The sequence below is a fragment of the Plectropomus leopardus genome, chromosome 16 (genome assembly GCF_026936395.1).
Source record: "Plectropomus leopardus strain MGB_pleo_1.0 chromosome 16, ASM2693639v1, whole genome shotgun sequence".
Classification (NCBI taxonomy): domain Eukaryota; kingdom Metazoa; phylum Chordata; class Actinopteri; order Perciformes; family Serranidae; genus Plectropomus; species Plectropomus leopardus.
In genome coordinates, this window is record NC_142191.1 from 14,771,582 (window position 1) to 14,794,805 (window position 23,224).

General features: G+C 37.1%; 1 protein-coding gene across 7 annotated transcripts in view; it reads right to left on the bottom strand.

Annotated features, from left to right (window-relative positions):
• syne1a (spectrin repeat containing, nuclear envelope 1a) overlaps nt 1–23,224 on the bottom strand; it is a 197,484-nt gene that overhangs the window by 15,563 nt on the left and 158,697 nt on the right. For 5 of the 7 annotated variants that reach the window (XM_088089591.1, XM_088089588.1, XM_088089594.1 and 2 more), the window contains 9 exons: nt 22,400–22,582; nt 22,070–22,207; nt 21,123–21,314; nt 20,120–20,438; nt 18,790–18,858; nt 18,197–18,330; nt 17,910–18,036; nt 17,593–17,804; nt 16,341–16,547 (listed from right to left, as the gene is read on the bottom strand). In XM_088089591.1, the coding sequence (XP_087945717.1) occupies nt 16,341–16,547; nt 17,593–17,804; nt 17,910–18,036; nt 18,197–18,330; nt 18,790–18,858; nt 20,120–20,438; nt 21,123–21,314; nt 22,070–22,207; nt 22,400–22,582 (1,581 nt within the window). The remainder of the gene's footprint in view (nt 1–16,340; nt 16,548–17,592; nt 17,805–17,909; nt 18,037–18,196; nt 18,331–18,789; nt 18,859–20,119; nt 20,439–21,122; nt 21,315–22,069; nt 22,208–22,399; nt 22,583–23,224) is intronic. The other 2 variants (XM_088089595.1, XM_088089593.1) reach the window with 1 other exon arrangement.

Genomic DNA, 23,224 nt, shown 5'->3' on the forward strand with positions numbered 1-23,224 from the left:
TGTCATTTTTTGACATTTTTGCCATACTATAGCCTTGCTTTTTTTGTCATATTTTCTGACATGCCATTTTATTGTGTTTTTGGCTGTTTTTGCAACATTCTATGCTGTGGCGTGTCTCAGCACGCAATTTAATGCGGTTTTAAGCTGTTTTCTGCTGTTTTTGGGACATGTCATTTTTGACATTTTTGCCATACTATAGCCTTGCTTTTTGGGTCATATTTTCCGACATGCCATTTTATTGTGTTTTTGGCTGTTTTTGCAACATTCTATGCTATGGCGTGTCTCAGCACACTATTTAATGCACTTTTAAGCTGTTTTCAGCTGTTTTTGGGACGTGTCATATTTTGACATTTTTGTCTTACTATAGCCTTGCTTTTTTTGTCATATTTTCCGACATGTCAGTTTATTGTGTTTTTGGCTGTTTTTACAACATTCTATGCTATGGTGTGTCTCATCACACTATTTAATGCAGTTTTAAGCTGTTTTCAGCTGTTTTTGGGACGTGTCATATTTTGACATTTTTGCCTTACTATAGCCTTGCTTTTTTTGTCATATTTTCCGACATGTCAGTTTATTGTGTTTTTGGCTGTTTTTGCAACAGTCTCTGCCATGGATTGTCTCGGCACGCAATTTAACGCGGTTTTAAGCTGTTTTCCGCTGTTTTTGGGACATGTCATTTTTTGACATTTTTGCCATACTATAGCCTTGCTTTTTTTGTCATATTTTCTGACATGCCATTTTATTGTGTTTTTGGCTGTTTTTGCAACATTCTATGCTGTGGCGTGTCTCAGCACGCAATTTAATGCGGTTTTAAGCTGTTTTCTGCTGTTTTTGGGACATGTCATTTTTGACATTTTTGCCATACTATAGCCTTGCTTTTTGGGTCATATTTTCCGACATGCCATTTTATTGTGTTTTTGGCTGTTTTTGCAACATTCTATGCTATGGTGTGTCTCATCACACTATTTAATGCAGTTTTAACCTGTTTTCAGCAATTTTTGGGACGTGTCATATTTTGACATTTTTGCCTTACTATAGCCTTGCTTTTTTTGTCATATTTTCCGACATGTCAGTTTATTGTGTTTTTGGCTGTTTTTGCAACAGTCTCTGCCATGGATTGTCTCGGCACGCAATTTAACGCGGTTTTAAGCTGTTTTCCGCTGTTTTTGGGACATGTCATTTTTTGACATTTTTGCCATACTATAGCCTTGCTTTTTTTGTCATATTTTCTGACATGCCATTTTATTGTGTTTTTGGCTGTTTTTGCAACATTCTATGCTGTGGCGTGTCTCAGCACGCAATTTAATGCGGTTTTAAGCTGTTTTCTGCTGTTTTTGGGACATGTCATTTTTGACATTTTTGCCATACTATAGCCTTGCTTTTTGGGTCATATTTTCCGACATGCCATTTTATTGTGTTTTTGGCTGTTTTTGCAACATTCTATGCTATGGCGTGTCTCAGCACACTATTTAATGCACTTTTAAGCTGTTTTCAGCTGTTTTTGGGACGTGTCATATTTTGACATTTTTGTCTTACTATAGCCTTGCTTTTTTTGTCATATTTTCCGACATGTCAGTTTATTGTGTTTTTGGCTGTTTTTGCAACATTCTATGCTATGGCGTGTCTCAGCACGCTATTTAATGCACTTTTAAGCTGTTTTCCGCTGTTTTTGGGACATGTCATTTTTTGACATTTTTGCCATACTATAGCCTTGCTTTTTTTGTCATATTTTCCGACATGCCATTTTATTGTGTTTTTGGCTGTTTTTACAACATTCTATGCTATGGTGTGTCTCATCACACTATTTAATGCAGTTTTAACCTGTTTTCAGCAATTTTTGGGACGTGTCATTTTTTGACATTTTTGCCATACTATAGCCTTGCTTTTTTTGTCATATTTTCCGACATGCCATTTTATTGTGTTTTTGGCTGTTTTTGCAACATTCTATGCTATGGCGTGTCTCAGCACGCTATTTAATGCACTTTTAAGCTGTTTTCAGCTGTTTTTGGGACGTGTCATATTTTGACATTTTTGCCATACTATAGCCTTGCTTTTTTTGTCATATTTTCCGACATCCCTTAATATTGTGTTTTTGGCTGTTTTTGCAAAATGTTATGCTATGGCGTGTCTCAGCATACTATTTAATTTGGTTTTAAAGTGATTTCACCTGTTCTTTGGACATGTTAGTTTTTGACATTTTTGCCATACTATAGCCTTGCTTTTTGTGTCATTTTTTCCGACATGCCATATTAAGGCATTTTTGGATCTTTTTGCAACAGTCTCTGCTATGGCGTGTCTCGGCATGCAATTTAACGCGGTTTTAAGCTGTTTTCTGCTGTTTTTGGGACGTGTCATATTTTGACATTTTTGCCATACTATAGCCTTGCTTTTTTTGTCATATTTTCCGACATGCCATTTTATTGTGTTTTTGGATCTTTTTGCAACATTCTATGCTATGGCGTGTCTCAGCACGCTATTTAATGCACTTTTAAGCTGTTTTCCACTGTTTTGGGGACGTGTCATATTTTGACATTTTTGCCATACTATAGCCTTGCTTTTTTTGTCATATTTTCCGACATGCCATTTTATTGTGTTTTTGGCTGTTTTTGCAACATTCTATGCTATGGCGTGTCTCGGCATGCAATTTAACGCGGTTTTAAGCTGTTTTTGGGACGTGTCATATTTTGACATTTTTGCCATACTATAGCCTTGCTTTTTTTGTCATATTTTCCGACATGCCATTTTATTGTGTTTTTGGATCTTTTTGCAACATTCTATGCTATGGCGTGTCTCAGCACGCTATTTAATGCACTTTTAAGCTGTTTTCCACTGTTTTGGGGACGTGTCATATTTTGACATTTTTGCCATACTATAGCCTTGCTTTTTTTGTCATATTTTTCGACATGCCATTTTATTGTGTTTTTGGCTGTTTTTGTAACAGTCTCTGCCATGGATTGTCTCGGCACGCAATTTAACACGGTTTTAAGCTGTTTTCCGCTGTTTTTGGGACATGTCACTCTTTGACATTTTTGCCATACTATAGCCTTGCTTTTTTTGTCATATTTTCCGACATGCCATTTTATTGTGTTTTTGGATCTTTTTGCAACATTCTATGCTATGGCGTGTCTCAGCACGCTATTTAATGCACTTTTAAGCTGTTTTCCACTGTTTTGGGGACGTGTCATATTTTGACATTTTTGCCATACTATAGCCTTGCTTTTTTTGTCATATTTTTCGACATGCCATTTTATTGTGTTTTTGGCTGTTTTTGTAACAGTCTCTGCCATGGATTGTCTCGGCACGCAATTTAACACGGTTTTAAGCTGTTTTCCGCTGTTTTTGGGACATGTCACTCTTTGACATTTTTGCCATACTATAGCCTTGCTTTTTTTGTCATATTTTCCGACATGCCATATTACGGTGTTTTCGGATGTTTTTGCAACATTCTCTGCTATGGCGTGTCTCAGCACGCTATTTAATGCAGTTTTAACCTGTTTTCCGCTGTTTTTGGGACATGCCATATGTTGACTTTTTTGCTATACTATAGCCTTGCTTTTTGGGTCATTTTTTCGACATGCCATATTTTGGTGTTTTTGGCCGTTTTTGCAAGGGTCCATGCCATGGCGTGTGTCGGTACGCTATTTAATGCACTTTTAATCTGTTTTCAGCATTTTTTGGGACACCCTCCATCCAGGACATTTACCATAGCCGGTGTCTTGGGAAGACACGAAGAATCATAAAGGACCGCAGACTTTTCTGCCTGCTACCATGTGGCAGGTGTTACAGGAGCCTGACTGCACGCACCAGAAGACTGAAAGACAGCTTTAACCATCAGACTATCAGGCTTTTTAATTCAACATAAACTCATTGAAGCACTGTATTAACCCCATATTTGCCACACACAGATCCATGTACATACGCTTTAGATCTTGTTAATGTTTACATTCTGGAGCTTCCACATGTGTAAAGATGTATCTATTTTTTTAACATATATTTGTTAAAATTTTATTCTATTTTTATTGTTTTTTATAGTGAGTTGACTGGTTCTTTTTGACATAACATTTCATTGCATTGCTGATTGTGTGTTGAATTGCATATGACAAATAAACAAATCTGAATCTGAATTTGACGTGCTACTTCATGGGGTTTCTGGCCGAGTTTGGATGGCTTTTAGACATTGATCTCCAATACTATGTGATTTTCAGATGTTTTTGGGACATGTCATTTTTTGACATTTTTGCCATACTATAGCCTTGCTTTTTTTGTCATATTTTTCGACATGCCATTTTATTTGGTTTTTAGCTGTTTTTGCAACATTCTATGCTATGGCGTGTCTCAGCATGTTATTTACTGCACGTTTAAGCTGTTTTCCGCTGTTTTTGGGACATGTCATTTTTGACATTTTTGCCATACTATAGCCTTGCTTTTTGGGACATTTTTCCGACATGCAATATCTTGGTGTTTTTGGCCGTTTTTGCAACAGTATCTGCTATGGCGTGTCTCGGCACGCAATTTAACACGGTTTTAAGCTGTTTTCCGCTGTTTTTGGGACATGGCATTTTTTGATATTTTTCGCCATACTATAGCCTTGCTTCTTTTGTCATATTTTTCGACATGCCAAATTATGGTGTTTTTGGCTGTTTTTGCAACATTCTATGCTATGGCGTGTCTCAGCACGCTATTTACTACACTTTTAAGCTGTTTTCCGCTGTTTTTGGGACATGTCATTTTTTGACATTTTTGCCATACTATAGCCTTGCTTTTTTTGTCATATTTTTCGACATGCCATTTTATTGTGTTTTTGGCTGTTTTTGAAACATTCTATGCTATGGCGTGTCTCAGCACGCTATTTAATGCATTTTTAGTTGTTTTCAACTGTTTTTGGGACATGTCATTTTTTGACATTTTTGCCATACTATAGCCTTGCTTTTTTTGTCATATTTTTCGACATGCCATTTTATTGTGTTTTTGGCTGTTTTTGCAACATTCTATGCTATGGCGTGTCTTGGCACGCAATTTAACGCAGTTTTAAGCTGTTTTCCGCTGTTTTTGGGACATGTCATTTTTTGACATTTTTGCCATACTATAGCCTTGCTTTTTTTGTCATATTTTTCGACATGCCATTTTATTGTGTTTTTGGCTGTTTTTGCAACATTCTATGCTATGGCGTGTCTTGGCACGCAATTTAACGCGGTTTTAAGCTGTTTTCCGCTGATTTTGGGACATGTCACTTTTTGACATTTTTGCCATACTATAGCCTTGCTTTTTTTGTCAGATTTTTCGATATGCCAAATTTTGGTGTTTTTGGATCTTTTCGCAACAGTATCTGCTATGGTGTGTCTTGCCACGCAATTTAACATGGTTTTAAGTTGTTTTCCGCTGTTTTTGGGACATGTCATTTTTTGACATTTTTGCCATACTATAGCCTTGCTTTTTTTGTCATATTTTTCGACATGCCATTTTATTGTGTTTTTGGCTGTTTTTGCAACATTCTATGCTATGGCGTGTCTCGGCACGCAATTTAACGCAGTTTTAAGCTGTTTTCCGCTGTTTTTGGGACATGTCATTTTTTGACATTTTTGCCATACTATAGCCTTGCTTTTTTTGTCATATTTTTCGACATGCCATTTTATTGTGTTTTTGGCTGTTTTTGCAACATTCTATGCTATGGCGTGTCTCGGCACGCAATTTAACGCACTTTTAAGCTGTTTTCAACTATTTTTGGGACATGTCATTTTTTGACATTTTTGCCATACTATAGCCTTGCTTTTTTTGTCATATTTTTCGACATGCCATTTTATTGTGTTTTTGGCTATTTTTGAAACATTCTATGCTATGGTGTGTCTTGGCACGCAATTTAACGCGGTTTTAAGCTGTTTTCCGCTGTTTTTGGGACATGTCATTTTTTGACATTTTTGCCATACTATAGCCTTGCTTTTTTTGTCAGATTTTTCGACATGCCATTTTATTGTGTTTTTGGCTGTTTTTGCAACATTCTATGCTATGGCGTGTCTCGGCACGCAATTTAACGCAGTTTTAAGCTGTTTTCCGCTGTTTTTGGGACATGTCATTTTTTGACATTTTTGCCATACTATAGCCTTGTTTTTTTTGTCATATTTTTCGACATGCCATTTTATTGTGTTTTTGGCTGTTTTTGCAACATTCTATGCTATGGCGTGTCTCAGCACGCTATTTAATGCACTTTTAAGCTGTTTTCAACTGTTTTTGGGACATGTCATTTTTTGACATTTTTGCCATACTATAGCCTTGCTTTTTTGTCATATTTTCGACATGCCATTTTATTGTGTTTTTGGCTGTTTTGCAACATTCTATGCTATGGCGTATCTCGGCACGCAATTTAATGCACTTTTAAGCTGTTTTCAACTGTTTTTGGGACATGTCATTTTTTGACATTTTTGCCATACTATAGCCTTGCTTTTTTTGTCATATTTTTCGACATGCCATTTTATTGTGTCTTTGGCTGTTTTTGCAACATTCTATGCTATGGCGTGTCTCAGAACGGTATTTAATGCACTTTTAAGCTGTTTTCAACTGTTTTGGGGACATGTCATTTTTTGACATTTTTGCCATACTATAGCCTTGCTTTTTTTGTCATATTTTTCGACATGCCATTTTATTGTGTTTTTGGCTGTTTTTGCAACATTCTATGCTATGGCGTGTCTCGGCAAGCAATTTAACGCAGTTTTAAGCTGTTTTCAGCTGTTTTTGGGACATGTCATTTTTTGACATTTTTGCCATACTATAGCCTTGCTTTTTTTGTCAGATTTTTCGATATGCCAAATTTTTGTGTTTTTGGCTGTTTTTGCAACAGGATCTGCTATGACGTGTCTCAGCACGCTATTTACTGCACTTTTAAGCTGTTTTCAACTGTTTTTGGGACATGTCATTTTTTAACATTTTTGCCATACTATAGCCTTGCTTTTTTTGTCATATTTTTCTACATGCCATTTTATTGTGTTTTTGGCTGTTTTTGCAACATTCTATGCTATGGCGTGTCTCAGCACGCTATTTAATGCACTTTTAAGCTGTTTTCAACTGTTTTTGGGACATGTCATTTTTTGACATTTTTGCCATACTATAGCCTTGCTTTTTTTGTCATATTTTTCGACATGCCAAATTATGGTGTTTTTGGCTGTTTTTGCAACATTCTATGCTATGGCGTGTCTCAGCACGCTATTTAATGCACTTTTAAGCTGTTTTCAACTATTTTTGGGACATGTCATTTTTTGACATTTTTGCCATACTATAGCCTTGCTTTTTTGTCATATTTTTCTACATGCCATTTTATTGTGTTTTTGGCTGTTTTTGCAACGTTCTATGCTATGACGTGTCTCAGCACGCTATTTACTGCACTTTTAAGCTGTTTTCCGCTGTTTTTGGGACATGTCATTTTTTGACATTTTTGCCATACTATAGCCTTGCTTTTTTGTCAGATTTTTCGATATGCCAAATTTTGGTGTTTTTGGATCTTTTTGCAACAGTATCTGCTATGGTGTGTCTTGCCACGCAATTTAACATGGTTTTAAGTTGTTTTCCGCTGTTTTTGGGACATGTCATTTTTTGACATTTTTGCCATACTATAGCCTTGCTTTTTTTGTCATATTTTTCGACATGCCATTTTATTGTGTTTTTGGCTGTTTTTGCAACATTCTATGCTATGGCGTGTCTCAGCACGCTATTTAATGCACTTTTAAGCTGTTTTCAACTGTTTTTGGGACATGTCATTTTTTGACATTTTTGCCATACTATAGCCTTGCTTTTTTTGTCATATTTTTCGACATGCCATTTTATTGTGTTTTTGGCTGTTTTTGCAACATTCTATGCTATGGCGTGTCTCGGCACGCAATTTAACGCAGTTTTAAGCTGTTTTCCGCTGTTTTTGGGACATGTCATTTTTTGACATTTTTGCCATACTATAGCCTTGCTTTTTTGTCATATTTTTCTACATGCCATTTTATTGTGTTTTTGGCTGTTTTTGCAACGTTCTATGCTATGACGTGTCTCAGCACGCTATTTACTGCACTTTTAAGCTGTTTTCCGCTGTTTTTGGGACATGTCATTTTTTGACATTTTTGCCATACTATAGCCTTGCTTTTTTGTCAGATTTTTCGACATGCCAAATTCTGGTGTTTTTGGATCTTTTTTGCAACAGTATCTGCTATGGTGTGTCTTGCCACGCAATTTAACATGGTTTTAAGTTGTTTTCCGCTGTTTTTGGGACATGTCATTTTTTGACATTTTTGCCATACTATAGCCTTGCTTTTTTTGTCATATTTTTCGACATGCCATTTTATTGTGTTTTTGGCTGTTTTTGCAACATTCTATGCTATGGCGTGTCTCAGCACGCTATTTAATGCACTTTTAAGCTGTTTTCAACTGTTTTTGGGACATGTCATTTTTTGACATTTTTGCCATACTATAGCCTTGCTTTTTTTGTCATATTTTTCGACATGCCATTTTATTGTGTTTTTGGCTGTTTTTGCAACATTCTATGCTATGGCGTGTCTTGGCACGCAATTTAACGCGGTTTTAAGCTGTTTTCCGCTGTTTTTGGGACATGTCACTTTTTGACATTTTTGCCATACTATAGCCTTGCTTTTTTTTGTCAGATTTTTCGATATGCCAAATTTTGGTGTTTTTGGATCTTTTTGCAACAGTATCTGCTATGGTGTGTCTTGCCACGCAATTTAACATGGTTTTAAGCTGTTTTCCGCTGTTTTTGGGACATGTCATTTTTTGACATTTTTGCCATACTATAGTCTTGCTTTTTTTGTCATATTTTTCGACATGCCATTTTATTGTGTCTTTGGCTGTTTTTGCAACATTCTATGCTATGGTGTGTCTCAGCACTCTATTTAATGCACTTTTAAGCTGTTTTCAACTGTTTTTGGGACATGTCATTTTTTGACATTTTTGCCATACTATAGCCTTGCTTTTTTTGTCATATTTTTCGACATGCCATTTTATTGTGTCTTTGGCTGTTTTTGCAACATTCTATGCTATGGCGTGTCTCAGAACGGTATTTAATGCACTTTTAAGCTGTTTTCAACTGTTTTTGGGACATGTCATTTTTTGACATTTTTGCCATACTATAGCCTTGCTTTTTTTGTCATATTTTTCGACATGCCAAATTTTGGTGTTTTTGGATCTTTTTGCAACAGTATCTGCTATGGTGTGTCTTGCCACACAATTTAACACGGTTTTAAGCTGTTTTCAACTGTTTTTGGGACATGTCATTTTTTGACATTTTTGCCATACTATAGCCTTGCTTTTTTTGTCATATTTTTCGACATGCCATTTTATTGTGTTTTTGGCTGTTTTTGCAACATTCTATGCTATGGCGTGTCTCAGCACGCTATTTAATGCACTTTTAAGCTGTTTTCAACTGTTTTTGGGACATGTCATTTTTTGACATTTTTGCCATACTATAGCCTTGCTTTTTTTGTCATATTTTTCGACATGCCATTTTATTGTGTTTTTGGCTGTTTTTGCAACATTCTATGCTATGGCGTGTCTCAGCACGCTATTTAATGCACTTTTAAGCTGTTTTCAACTGTTTTTGGGACATGTCATTTTTTGACATTTTTGCCATACTATAGCCTTGCTTTTTTTGTCATATTTTTCGACATGCCATTTTATTGTGTTTTTGGCTGTTTTTGCAACATTCTATGCTATGGCGTGTCTCAGCACGCTATTTAATGCACTTTTAAGCTGTTTTCAACTGTTTTTGGGACATGTCATTTTTTGACATTTTTGCCATACTATAGCCTTGCTTTTTTTGTCAGATTTTTCGACATGCCATTTTATTGTGTTTTTGGCTGTTTTTGCAACATTCTATGCTATGGCGTGTCTCGGCACGCAATTTAACGCACTTTTAAGCTGTTTTCAACTATTTTTGGGACATGTCATTTTTTGACATTTTTGCCATACTATAGCCTTGCTTTTTTTGTCATATTTTTCGACATGCCATTTTATTGTGTTTTTGGCTGTTTTTGCAACATTCTATGCTATGGCGTGTCTCAGCACGCTATTTAATGCACTTTTAAGCTGTTTTCAACTGTTTTTGGGACATGTCATTTTTTGACATTTTTGCCATACTATAGCCTTGCTTTTTTTGTCATATTTTTCGACATGCCATTTTATTGTGTTTTTGGCTGTTTTTGCAACATTCTATGCTATGGCGTGTCTCGGCACGCAATTTAACGCACTTTTAAGCTGTTTTCAACTATTTTTGGGACATGTCATTTTTTGACATTTTTGCCATACTATAGCCTTGCTTTTTTTGTCATATTTTTCGACATGCCATTTTATTGTGTTTTTGGCTGTTTTTGCAACATTCTATGCTATGGCGTGTCTCGGCACGCAATTTAACGCAGTTTTAAGCTGTTTTCCGCTGTTTTTGGGACATGTCATTTTTTGACATTTTTGCCATACTATAGCCTTGCTTTTTTGTCAGATTTTTCGATATGCCAAATTTTGGTGTTTTTGGATCTTTTTGCAACAGTATCTGCTATGGTGTGTCTTGCCACGCAATTTAACATGGTTTTAAGCTGTTTTCCGCTGTTTTTGGGACATGTCATTTTTTGACATTTTTGCCATACTATAGCCTTGCTTTTTGTCATATTTTTCAACATGCCATTTTATTGTGTTTTTGTCTGTTTTTGCAACGTTCTATGCTATGACGTGTCTCAGCACGCTATTTACTGCACTTTTAAGCTGTTTTCCGCTGTTTTTGGGACATGTCATTTTTTGACATTTTTGCCATACTATAGCCTTGCTTTTTTTTTCAGATTTTTCGACATGCCATTTTATTGTGTTTTTGGCTGTTTTTGCAACAGTATCTGCTATGGCGTGTCTCGGCACGCAATTTAACGCGGTTTTAAGCTGTTTTCAGCTGTTTTTGGGACATGTCATTTTTTGACATTTTTGCCATACTATAGCCTTGCTTTTTTTGTCATATTTTTTGACATGCCATTTTATTGTGTTTTTGTCTGTTTTTGCAACATTCCATGCTATGGCGTGTCTCAGCACACTATTTAATGCACTTTTAAGCTGTTTTCAGCTGTTTTTGGGACATGTCATTTTTTGACATTTTTGCCATACTATAGCCTTGCTTTTTGGGTCATTTTTCCGACATGCAATATCTTGGTGTTTTTGGCCGTTTTTAAAACAGTATCTGCAATGGTGTGTCTCAGCACGCAATTTAACGCGGTTTTAAGCTGTTTTCAGCTGTTTTTGGGACATGTCATTTTTTAACATTTTTGCCATACTACAGCCTTGCTTCTTTTGTCATATTTTCCGATATGCCAAATTATGGCGTTTTTGGATCTTTTTGCAACAGTATCTGCTATGACGTGTCTCAGCACGCTATTTACTGCACTTTTAAGCTGTTTTCCGCTGTTTTTGGGACATGTCATTTTTTGACATTTTTGCCATACTATATAGCCTTGCTTTTTTGTCATATTTTTCGATATGCCAAATAATGGTGTTTTTGGATCTTTCTGCAACAGTCTCTGCTATGGCGTGTCTCGGCACCCAATTTCACGCAGTTTTAAGCTGTTGTCAGCTATTTTTGGGACATGTCATTTTTTGACATTTTTCCATACTATAGCCTTGCTTTTTGGGTCATTTTTTCGATATGCCTTAATATTGTGTTTTTGGCTGTTTTCGCAACATCCTATGGTATGGCATGTCTCAGCACACTATTTAATGCAGTTTTAAGCTGTTTTCAGCAATTTTTGGGACGCGCCATTTTTTGACATTTTTGCCATACTATAGCCTTGCTTTTTGGGTCATCTTTTTGACACACCACATTATGGTGTTTTTGGCTGTTTTCGCAACATTCTATGCTTTGATGTGTCTCAGCACGCTATTTAATGCACTTTTAAGCTGTTGTCAGCTGTTTTTGGGAGATTTCATTTTTGACATTTTCCATACTCTTGACTTGCTTTTTGGGACATTTTTTCAACATGCCATATTATGGTGTTTTTGGCTGTTACATGGCACATTAACTGATGCGGTTTTCAGCTTTTTTGCCATATTATATGCTATATGGTGTGTCTCGGCACGGTACTTAATTTGGTTTTCAGCTGTTTTCAGTTGTTTTTGGGACATGTCATTTTTTGACATTTTGTTATATTATAGACTTTCATTTTGGGTCATTTTTTTGATGTGCAATATTATGGTGTTTTTGGCTGTTTTTGAAACATTCTATGCTATGGAGTGTCTTGGCACACATTCTAACGCAGTTTTCAACTGTTTATGGGACATTTTATTTTTTGACATTTTTGCCATACCTTTGCCTTGCTTTTTTGGCCATTTCTCAGACATGCCATATTATGGTGTTTTTGGCTCTTTCTGCAACAGTCAATGTTATGGCGTTTCTCGGCATGCTGTTTTATGATGTTTTCATCCTATACTATGTGACATTCAATACCATGATGTGTCTCGACATGTTATTTTGTATGGTTTTCAGCTGTTTTTTCTTATTGTTATTTTTGGATGTACTATACTTTATATATATATACATATACTTTTTATATATATGTATATATATATATACTTTATGTATATACGATACGTTTTTCGGTGGTTTATTTGACATGCTATATTATGATGTTTCTAGCCATTTCTTTGACATGCTATACTATGATGTGTCTTGACATGTTATTTTATGTGGTCCTCAGCTGTTTTCTTTTGGCATTTTCCACAAACTTTGTTATCCTAATTAAGTTATATTAAGTCATATTTTCACATTTTTCGACAATGTCGTTTTACATCATGTTTTCAATATGCTGTATTATTTTACATTTACATTTTTGGCTGTTTCTTCAACATTTTATACTATGACATGTCGCGACACGCTAAACTATGTGGTTTTCAGCTGTTTTTTGGACATTTCATATAAGTTGTGCAACCATGGACACAATACTATGAAGAATGTGTGTGCAGCCCAGACACCAAGCTGTTAGTAGTAAGTCTCCGTCCACGTACTATTAAGAGAGTTTTCCCAGGCCATTATCATTGTTGTTTGCATTCCTCCCCCGGCAGACACGCCGTGGGCTGCTGAGGACATCAGTGTCATGACCGTGAGATTAAAGACTCTGCACCCAATATCATAGCAATCTCTGGGGAATTTAACTATGTCACCCTGACAACTTTTAAATAGTTTGTAGATTGTTAGACTCTCCCCTTTCCCCCACACCCTCATCCCACCATCTCTCCCCATTGACTCTCCCAGCTATTCCCCTCAGCCCTCCTGCCCCCCTCTTCCATCGGGGCTATCAAACAACCATCCAGCCTCTCCGATCACCATCACTGTGGTGGAAGTGAGAAAAGAGTTCAGTCACCTTTCTCCAGGAAAGGCTGCAGGCTCTGACTGCCTCAGCCCCAGAGTGCTGAAAGGATGTGCTACTCAGATGTGTGGGCTTTTTCAAAACTTATTCAGCTTGAGCCTGACTCAATAGGACTCAATAAGCTCATCAGGAAAGCTGGTTCTGGCCTGGGGGTGGAACTGGAGTCTTTAGACGAGGTATCAGAGAGGAGGGTGCTAAGGAAACTGCTCAGTATAATAGACAACATCTCTCAACACTGCACACCATGTTGAAGTCCTAACAGAGCACCTTCAGCCGTAGACTGAGGCCACCGAGGAGCACCACAGGAGGGAAAACTGAAGTATAATACTTACCATGTGCAAGAGTAGTTTACTTATGTATAATTTTACATTCCATGTCCAATATTATTTTTTACCTAAACATTATGACACACATTATATTTTATTTTTTATTGGTAAATTCTTTTTGCTACTGTAATTTTGGAGCAATCTGGCTCAAGAATCTCCTTCAGGATTAATAAAATTCAATCTCTTATCTTATTTCGACATTTTTTGACATACTATACTATGACGTTTTCTGTCATTTTTTTTACATGCTATACTATAACTATACTATACTATACTACTATACTATACTATAACATGGTATACTATGTGGTTTACAGCTGGTTTTGGGAAAATAATTGTACAATAGGGCTGGGCAATATGGAAGAAATGTCTTATCATGATCATTTTTTTCATATCAGCGGATATCGATATATATATAACAATATACATCAAATCACTATTTCTGTCAAGGTTAAAGGTTCCCTTTTACTCCTTAGTGAGATATGAATATATGCCTTTTTTGGTGGTTTGTTTTTTGCCTTAATAGTTCACTGACACATTTTTTAGCATGGTGTGTTGGAGTGTAAAAAAACATATGATTTATTATTTATTAAACTTTCCAGCATTATATTGAAGTTAAAAGCTCCATTTTAAACAAACTTTAGGTAAATATAATTTTAAAATAGCATCAAACAGTCAATATAGTATGTTGTCAAAAATAACAAAAAAACATCATATTATAGTATGTCATTCAAATAACATTAAAAAAGTCATCCATAATATGTCGTCGAAAATACAATAAAAAAAGTGTGGTGTGTGCATGTTTTGAGATGTGTTCTTGGTGGAGTGGACGTTGAGAGGTTGAGAGGTGGTGTCCTGGGATTGGCTGCTACAGAGGGATTAGCTGTCACAGGATTGGCTCATTCTGAATCAGAGGACTTTTTAAACTGAGGCTGCCTGAGGATCTCCCTTTCTGGGTGAGATAATTTTATGATTTGTCAATGAGTACCTTTGATACTTCTGTTTTGTCTATTATTAAGCACTGTCAATATTTAAGCACTTTTTGCAGTTTCCAGGAATGAGTAGCATTTTTCTTTTGTTAAGTTTTTTCTCCTGTTTTCATTTTAGGAACCCAGGTTTGAGGCCTGTCTTTTGTTTGACTTTTGTGTCTCTTATTAGGTAAGCCTAGGGTTTAAAGCATCTTTTGTATGTTGTGTTGGCCACTGCTTACGTCCGAGGTAATAAACTGCATCTTTGCTCTCGATACTACTGTAAGTTAGCATTTCTTGAGAATGGGAGAGTGGGGGAGTCGCACACATGTATATCCAGGTTTCATAACAACTAGGAAAAAAAAGTCGTAGTATAACATATCTAAGAAACTGATAAAAATGTTAAGTTATAACATGTCAAAAAAGAAAAAAAAGTCACAGTATAACATGTTGAAAGACATCATTCAGCATGTGGAGAAATGTTTAAAAAATTCATAGTATAGCAAGTCGATAAAAAATTAAAAAGTTGTCTTAGTATTGCATGTTGAAAAAAGGCACAGTATGGCACATAAAAAACTTTATAGTATAGCATCCTGTAAAAACTGAAAATAATTGCGTCAAAAGAGTCATAGTATTGTTATAGAAAAGAAAAGGGAAAAAAATCATAGCATAGCATGTCAAATAAAAAATAAAAAAGTCAAAGTATAGTATGCTGAAAAAAAGTCATAGTATAGTATTTGTATAGCATCTTGAAAAATGTGATAGAAATGTAATAGTATAGCATGTCAAAAGAAGTCATAGTATAGCATGTTAAAAAAAGGGAAAAAATGTGATAGTATACTGCTATAAAAAGTGATGAATATGGTTTAACATAGAAAAACTTTAAAACTAGCTGAAATACAATGATAGTATAGCATTTTGAAAAAAACCCTAAAACATATCAAAGTATACTGTTGTGAAAAAATCACAGTATAGCATGTTGAAAAAAGTGGAAAAAAATCATAGTATAGAATGGTCTAAAAAAAGTTATAAAAACATAGAATGGTTTGTTAAAAAAGTCATAGTTTGAAGTAAAACTTGTTTTTAAGTATAGTATGTTGTAAAACAAAAGTCATAGTATAGTATATTGTAAAAAAAACCTAATAAGTCACAGAGAACAATGATGAAAAAAATGTCACTGGGAAATTAATGGTATAGTATGATGAGAAAAAGTTCATACAAAAGATAAAATATGATATTCCATTTTAAAAAAGTCATGAGAGAGTCTTTCAATATTTTGTAATAAACAGTCACATTATAGAATGACTTACTGAAAGTTGTGAAAATTTCAAAGTATATCATTACAGTAAAAAGTTCTTATACAAGATATAGTATAGAAAATGCAAAAAAAATAATTGATACCATAGAGTCCATTTAAAAAAAATATATGACGTAGTGTGTAATTAATAAATCTAAGAAAAAAATGTATAGCCTAGTTTAATATGATATAGTATAACATTTTTAAACATGCCTTGTTGCAAAATTCTATATAAAGGTTACTTATAAAGTACACCTCAATCATGTTAGGTTTATTTTTATTATGTATAAAAGACTATGCAACATAAAATTAGAGAACCAAATTAATGATGCCTATTACTTTACACTTTGCTGATGTGTGTGTTTTTTCATACCTGGCACTGCATCAAAGCTCTCTGTAGCTCTTTCCTCCAGTCCTCCAGGGAGGTACCAAGCCGATCCCACCGTGCATTCATCTCTTTTAGCCTGTCCCTTAACTCCCATGCCTCCTCAGAGTCAGGCTCCGATTGGAGGAAGTCTGCACTGCTCAAATTGATGGACAAGACCTCCGACTTGTGGGCATCTACCCCCTTCAGTAGCTCCTGAAATGAAGAGTCAAAAGTAAAGAATTCAAAAGATCATTATGTAGGAAATTATTCATAATGACACTGAACTGGGCCAGACTGTAGACTACTTGACAGAGGAAGCTGAGAATACATGAGGTGCCTACAGACAAGAGGGCTGCAGGATGAGGTGGAGTTTGATGAATGTTATTAAGCTCAGAGGCGTGTATTTTTAGAATAGTGATATCTTGCCTCATGCTTTACAGGCAGCAACAACTGGACTAGTTATGGAGGAGTGAGTGTGTGTTTTTGTGTGTGTAAGGGTAAGTGGAAGGACAAAATATTCAGCGCCCTGCACAAGAAGTAGGGCATTACATACAAGGCCAGTTGGGTCAAAGTACTGCAGACAAACAAATCATGTACATTTCCTGAAAATATGCTGTATGAGGACTGTTGCAGATAAGTGTGCAAGAAAAAAGGTTGAAAAAAATTGATGCTGCAAAACTGATGGTTGCAATTTCCATATGCATTAAAGCCTACTTGATTATTCTGCTGCAATAAGATTTGGGCCCAAAAAAATAATCTATATTTTGTTGAAAAAGAAACATTTATTTTTAACATTGTTGGACAAACAATTGCTGCTTTGATACAGCATGTTAGAGCCATATTTATGTTAAATTATTATTGTCACAGGTTGCCCAATTTGCATACAGATTTCCTTTGTTTCGTGACGTGAAGGCTCGGCTGTGTGATGTAGTAGATGATGATCAGCTGTAAGAGAAGGGGTGGGACTTAGTCTTTGTCGCTTCAGCAAGCAAGTGTGTAGAACGGGGCATCAGTACAGTCTATTGACCTCACGTTAAGCAGACAGTTTTCCTTGTTTGATTCTTTAATTATTTCTCCAAGTGACAATAAATCAGCCGAATGAAGGCAACGGAATCAGTGACTGCTGTGTTGTGATTTGGACATTTTTTAACGCGTGAGCCAGGAAGTGGAGCCCTGTAAGGATGGAACAACTTAAAAGACATTCAAACATCAAGCCATAACACAGTAATTGAACAGACAGAGGAGAACATAAACAAACCTTGAGCTTCTTGATTCTCTGCTGGATGGTGTGTATGTCAGTGCTGAGATCGAGCCCTCGCAGCTGGTTGAGTTCAGCCTCAGACTGACCCAACCAGGCTCTCATGGTTTGCAAATCTGAGATCAGCTGCTGCCACTGCTGCAGGTTCTGCTTGTGCCTGTGCTTCTCACTCAGAGACTGAGCCTGGATCAGCTCCCAGCGCTCGATCACACCTGGTAGGAAACAGTATTATTCATTTATTTAGCACCGCCTAAAAAGCTTTCATAGGAGGAGGTCACCCATCATGATATGTGTGTGTGTGTTTGATTGGAACTGACCTGCACTCTGAGCGTCTGTGCTGGTGGGGTTGGTGAGTCCAGGCATGTCATCCTCGTCTTCTGTCAGCTCTCCTTCTGCTCTCTTCACTGCGTCTATACTGCCTCGACACTCTCCCATCAGACGCATCTGCAGGGATGACATGAGATTTTAACGATGATCATGTTCTGGCTTGCAATAAAGGTTTATATGTTGATTTTTAAGTATGCCTAAATGACATATTTATCACTCATGTGCATGTGAGAATGTGATTTGAGGCAGCAGCGCTGCTAGAAAATAGAGGACTCACGTAGCCCATGTATGTGGAGTCAATGTCGGGGCTGGAGCGGTTGGCGGTGGCCTCTCTCTGCTGGAGGTGACATCGTCCTGCATCCAGAGCCTGATCCAGCTGTCTGAGACTGGCCTCCAGCTGGCCTGGCTCACCTGCACAGACAACGATGGAGTCAGGAAAACTATGAGTGTTAAGTTTTCGATGGCAGTGTGTTTTTTAAAATTAGCATGCTGTTGGTGTAGACTGATGCTTTAATGGCATGCATTAGTCTGAAATGCAAAATAATGACAACTTATGGCAGAAAAGAACACAGAAGTCAGGTTTTTAATATGTTAACAGCGATATCAGCTGTGAAATTAATGATTAACAAAATAAACAAACAAAAACGTAAAGTAATGCAATGGTTGAGATTAACATTTAGATGATCTGGACGTCAGCATGCAGTGATGTCATCTTTGCACCTGTAATACGCAAAGATTTTTCTGGATAATGAGACATGCAGCCTAAATGATGCTTCCTTTGGTGGTATTAAATTTTTTTTTAAAGCGTGTTTTAGTTGTAGTTTATGGCATGCTCTCTTATGTCAGAACCAGGGGGCTGCTGTTTCCTACCAGAGGATGATTTCAATGTGTTCTCAGTCAGTTTTATATAGGCCTCTGGGCTCTCTGGGATAACTACATCTGGGAAGAGAGACATACAACATAGATGACTTACAATGCGGGCACGGTTTAATGCTCTGGCTGTATACCTCGGAGCTCTTTGATTTTTTTTGTGTTTTTAAATATGTGTGCCTCTGAGACTAAAACAGATCTATGGCAATTACTGAACTTGGTTGAAACACTTGTTAGTTGAGATTACACTTGTTTGAAAAGATACAATAATCTGTGTCATGTTTTTAAGACAGCCTCCACAGCAAACCAGCATACAGGAAAAAACATGTTTGTATAATAACTTTTTGCTCTAGGATTGATTTCTTTCAAGTGGCAGACCTTCACATTGTTTTCCAAAATTGCAAGGGAACAATGAATATTTCCTCACCACTAAAACCCCTCTGATCATTTCTACCTGATTAAAATAAACCTAGATCTTTAGTTAAAAAACAAACAAACAAACAAACATCAATTACAAAATATAATGATTAAAATACAAAACACAAATTAATCACATGATCGTTGTTGCCATTTAACTAACAATAAAATCATATTTTTTCAAACATATCAAAATTCATACTCAAATTGATCTCATAGAAAACACTGGTAACACTTCATTTTATGTGTCTGTAATTTCCTTAAAATGATCATGGAAGTGTCCTGGAAAAAAAATGCAATTTGGTTCATAAGAAAGTTTGCCTGACAGAGCTGCTCAGTTTAAACCGAATATATATAATTAATTTACTTTTTTTTTTTTTTATTTGGGGCTATATTTGTTTTTTACTGGGGCTAATGTTTTTGTAAAAGTTTTGGTAAAATATTGTGCTTGTCACTGACAGCAATTATCCACCAAATCAGTGAGGGAACCAAAGTGTCTCAGATGAAGAAACACTGAGCCTCTAGAGCTCTCTAGCGTTCCCAGCTGGGTGTTTTTTAAAAGAGCGCCTGGGGTGCTTAGCTGGGAATAAACACGGGTGAAAGCACCGCCTTATGAAAGTGAACCCAGCAATTGATTGACCAATGAGAATTTGGTCAGACAAGAGCATATCAACCAAGCTATCAACCACCCGACCAGAGGGTCTCAGCCTTAATTTTAAAACACTGTTGCTAATTTCCCTATAATAAGTACAAAATTACATAGTTCTTTCCAAGAAACTCCTTGGGAAATGAAGAAAATTACAGACCTTTAAAATGACACATTACAAAAGTATCTTATGGTTACATCTACAAGAAAACAGAAAATATCCATTAAGCCAATCCTCCGGTAGAAAAATTGCAGAATTGGACGAACCTGACAGCACCGTGGCAGCTGTCCTCAGATACTCATCCTCCTCCTCTTGTCCTCTGCTCCTCTCCCCATGACCTCGTCCTCCAGGGCTGTCCAGACCTCTGCTCAGGTCATAGTCATGGTCCCACTCCAACGGGATGGAGTCCACGCTGGCCGGAGTGTCCCGTCCTGAACGGTCAGCCCGGATGAGGGTGGCTGTACCCGAGGCTGGACGGCTGGACGTCCGGGGCAGAGAGGAGTCGCCCCACTGCAGCTCAGAGAGCTCACCTCCCTCCTCAACATCCAGCTCTCTGTCTGAACCATCGAGCTCATCGTCAGCAAGCTGGCAGAGAAGGAGAGGGAAAATGTTAGGAGAAGAAGGAAAGCAAGATAATAGGTGGGACAAAATGACTAACAGTAAATGGAGTGCCAGCCTCTGTAAAGGTTACAGGATTTCAAAATAATGTGTAACTACGAGGTGTTAGAGCGCAGATTGAGAGATGCTGTGAGGTGAGTATGTGAGCTGTACTGACATGCAAATGAAACAGCGTGACTGTGAATTCTGCTCCTTAGCAGCTGTCAGCATGAAACTATGTGGAACACATGTTTTCACCATGTCACCGATGGTTAAGGAAGACAGCTGTAGTGTTGATTTAATGTTTACAGCGTTCACCGAGTTCAGCCCCTGCACACAGTTCAAAGTCAGGGATAAAACATCAAGTTGTAACATGCGTCATGTGGGTATTACAACTGTGAGTACTTCTATGTGAGCTGTTGATGCAAATCTGTCCTGTGAAGCATTCATTTGCATAATACCTTTCCTAAGAAAGCAGTCCCGCATATGAACGCCACTTCAGCGGGAAATCAGATCCTACTGCCTCTTTGCAAACTATCAGACTTAAATTTCTTTTGTTATCTTACTTGAGTTTCAGTGTGCATTTCCACAGGAGGAATATTGCTTTAATGCTCCATGACAGAGTATTTCTACATGCTAGCTGATGTTTGCTGTCTGCGCATCTTTGCTCACAGGCAGTCGTGTAAGTTTCTTGTAGTATCTGTCGACTCGTCCGAAGACCTCCTGGCAGTATCTCTGTAGCTCCTCCAGCTCCTCCTCGATGACAGCTGCATCCAGAGGTTCACTCTTCTCAATCAGAGCTTCACCCTGTCTGAACACCAGCTCGATCTTCCCCGTGTTAAGATAGATCTCCTGCTGGAACGCCTGAGAAACACGCACACACACACATAGCACAGGTCAGACAACTGCATAATGCAGATTCTCTAACAATGATATGATCATTTAAAGAGACAGTTCACCCCAAAATTTAAAAAAATTCAAATATTTACTCTTGACAGTACGACGATTTTGGCCAGAGACGTCTGCCTTCTCTTGAAAATAATTGAACTAGATAGTATTTTGCTTGTGGTGCTCAAAGCACCAAAAAGTACAATTGAAAAACTTAAGAGCAATGTCTCTCTCAAGAAATCAAGGCCCGGTTACTTAAGATAATCCATAGACCTTGTTTAGAAGACACGGTCGAAATACACCCGCCAACTGTACTACCGCAAAACAGGAAGCTTGAATCTTCTGCTAGGTTACTTAGTGTTGGGTGATTTTGTGATTTTACGTGATAGGTGACCTAATCAGTTAACCAAATGATGGTTTCAGCACTAGAGCACAGTCAAGGAGTTTTTAAAATCCACTTGTATGATATTTTCCAAAACTGAATTCTTTGTTGCCAACACCAATCATCACATTCTTCACAGAATAATAATGGTAAACTGCAGAAAAAGGTACCTCATACTGAAGCAGAAAGTGCATACAATATGAGAAAAAGCTTAAGTTAAAACAGGGGACATACTGTATTTATACAGGTTTTGTACTGATGTGGAGTCTTAATGGAGTTGTTGCATTTGTTATTGTTGTATATAATATTAGCTTGTTGTGTCATCAAAGAACCAATATTTCAGTCTTACCCTGAGCTGTTTAATCTTGGCCTGGACGTCACACTCAGAGAAGTGCTCTATGTTGGTCAGCTGGAGGTCCATCTCAGTCAGCCACACCAGGATGCTGTCTCGTGCCGTCTCAAACTCCTCCCTCTGGCTGATGAAGTGCTGAATGAACACAGGGAGACGTATAAACAATTGTGCTTAATTGTTCTTTAGATTTCTAAATTTGCTGGGTTGTTTAATAAATTTATTGATTTCATAAAGTGAAGTAGGAGGATATCATTGCATATGGACATGGCCCATCAGTACAACCTGTGTTACAAACTTCACTGAGCTAACAATACAACATGATGTTACCTTAAGTCTACGTAGGATAGCGGTCACCCTCTTTTGCAGGTTATCCCATCGCCTGTTCCCATCATGCACCATTTCCCTGAGGCGGCAGGAAGAGTCGGTGCGGTTCTCCCGGGCCAGGCGACGGTACTGTTTGTTGATGAGCTCCAGCTGGGTCAGGCACTCCTGCACCTGACGCTGGAAGGCCTGCAAAAAAAAAAAAAAAGGCACACACAAATTAAAGCTCTGAATAAGACCTTCTTAACTGGAAACATGTATGCCATATTATATTTTTCTTAATATATGTTCATGTACATGCACAAAGACAGCAAATTAACAAGGACTACAGATGGCACATTACATCTGTTAACAGATTTTCTGATCTGCAGTGAGAAAGAAAATGGAAAAAGAGAAAAAACAAACTAAAGCAAACAAAAAAGTACACTGATTAATCAAAGGTCATTTAATATTAAAGCTCAAAACCCCAAATATGCAGCCAATCAATGTTTAACTATAATGGACTTTCCAGTCAGGCAGTGCAGTTCTCATTGCCAGACAGTCTATTAGCAGGAATGAGCATGTGCAGAGTGATCGACTGCAGCAGCTGAGCAGACCAGTGCAGATGAGTTTGAGCAACATGACACTCTGGTATCTTTTTTCTGTTCATTGACCCTGCATTGACAGTCTCCGTCTTGAAATGAATTTTGTTCACATAAAGAAACACAAATGTCTGACAGGAAACTTAAAAACATCAAAGCATGCACATGAAAAAATACTGCATTTAAAACAAGCCACTAATTCAAATATTTATACACAGTACAAATGCAGCAGTCTTTTACTCCACATTCT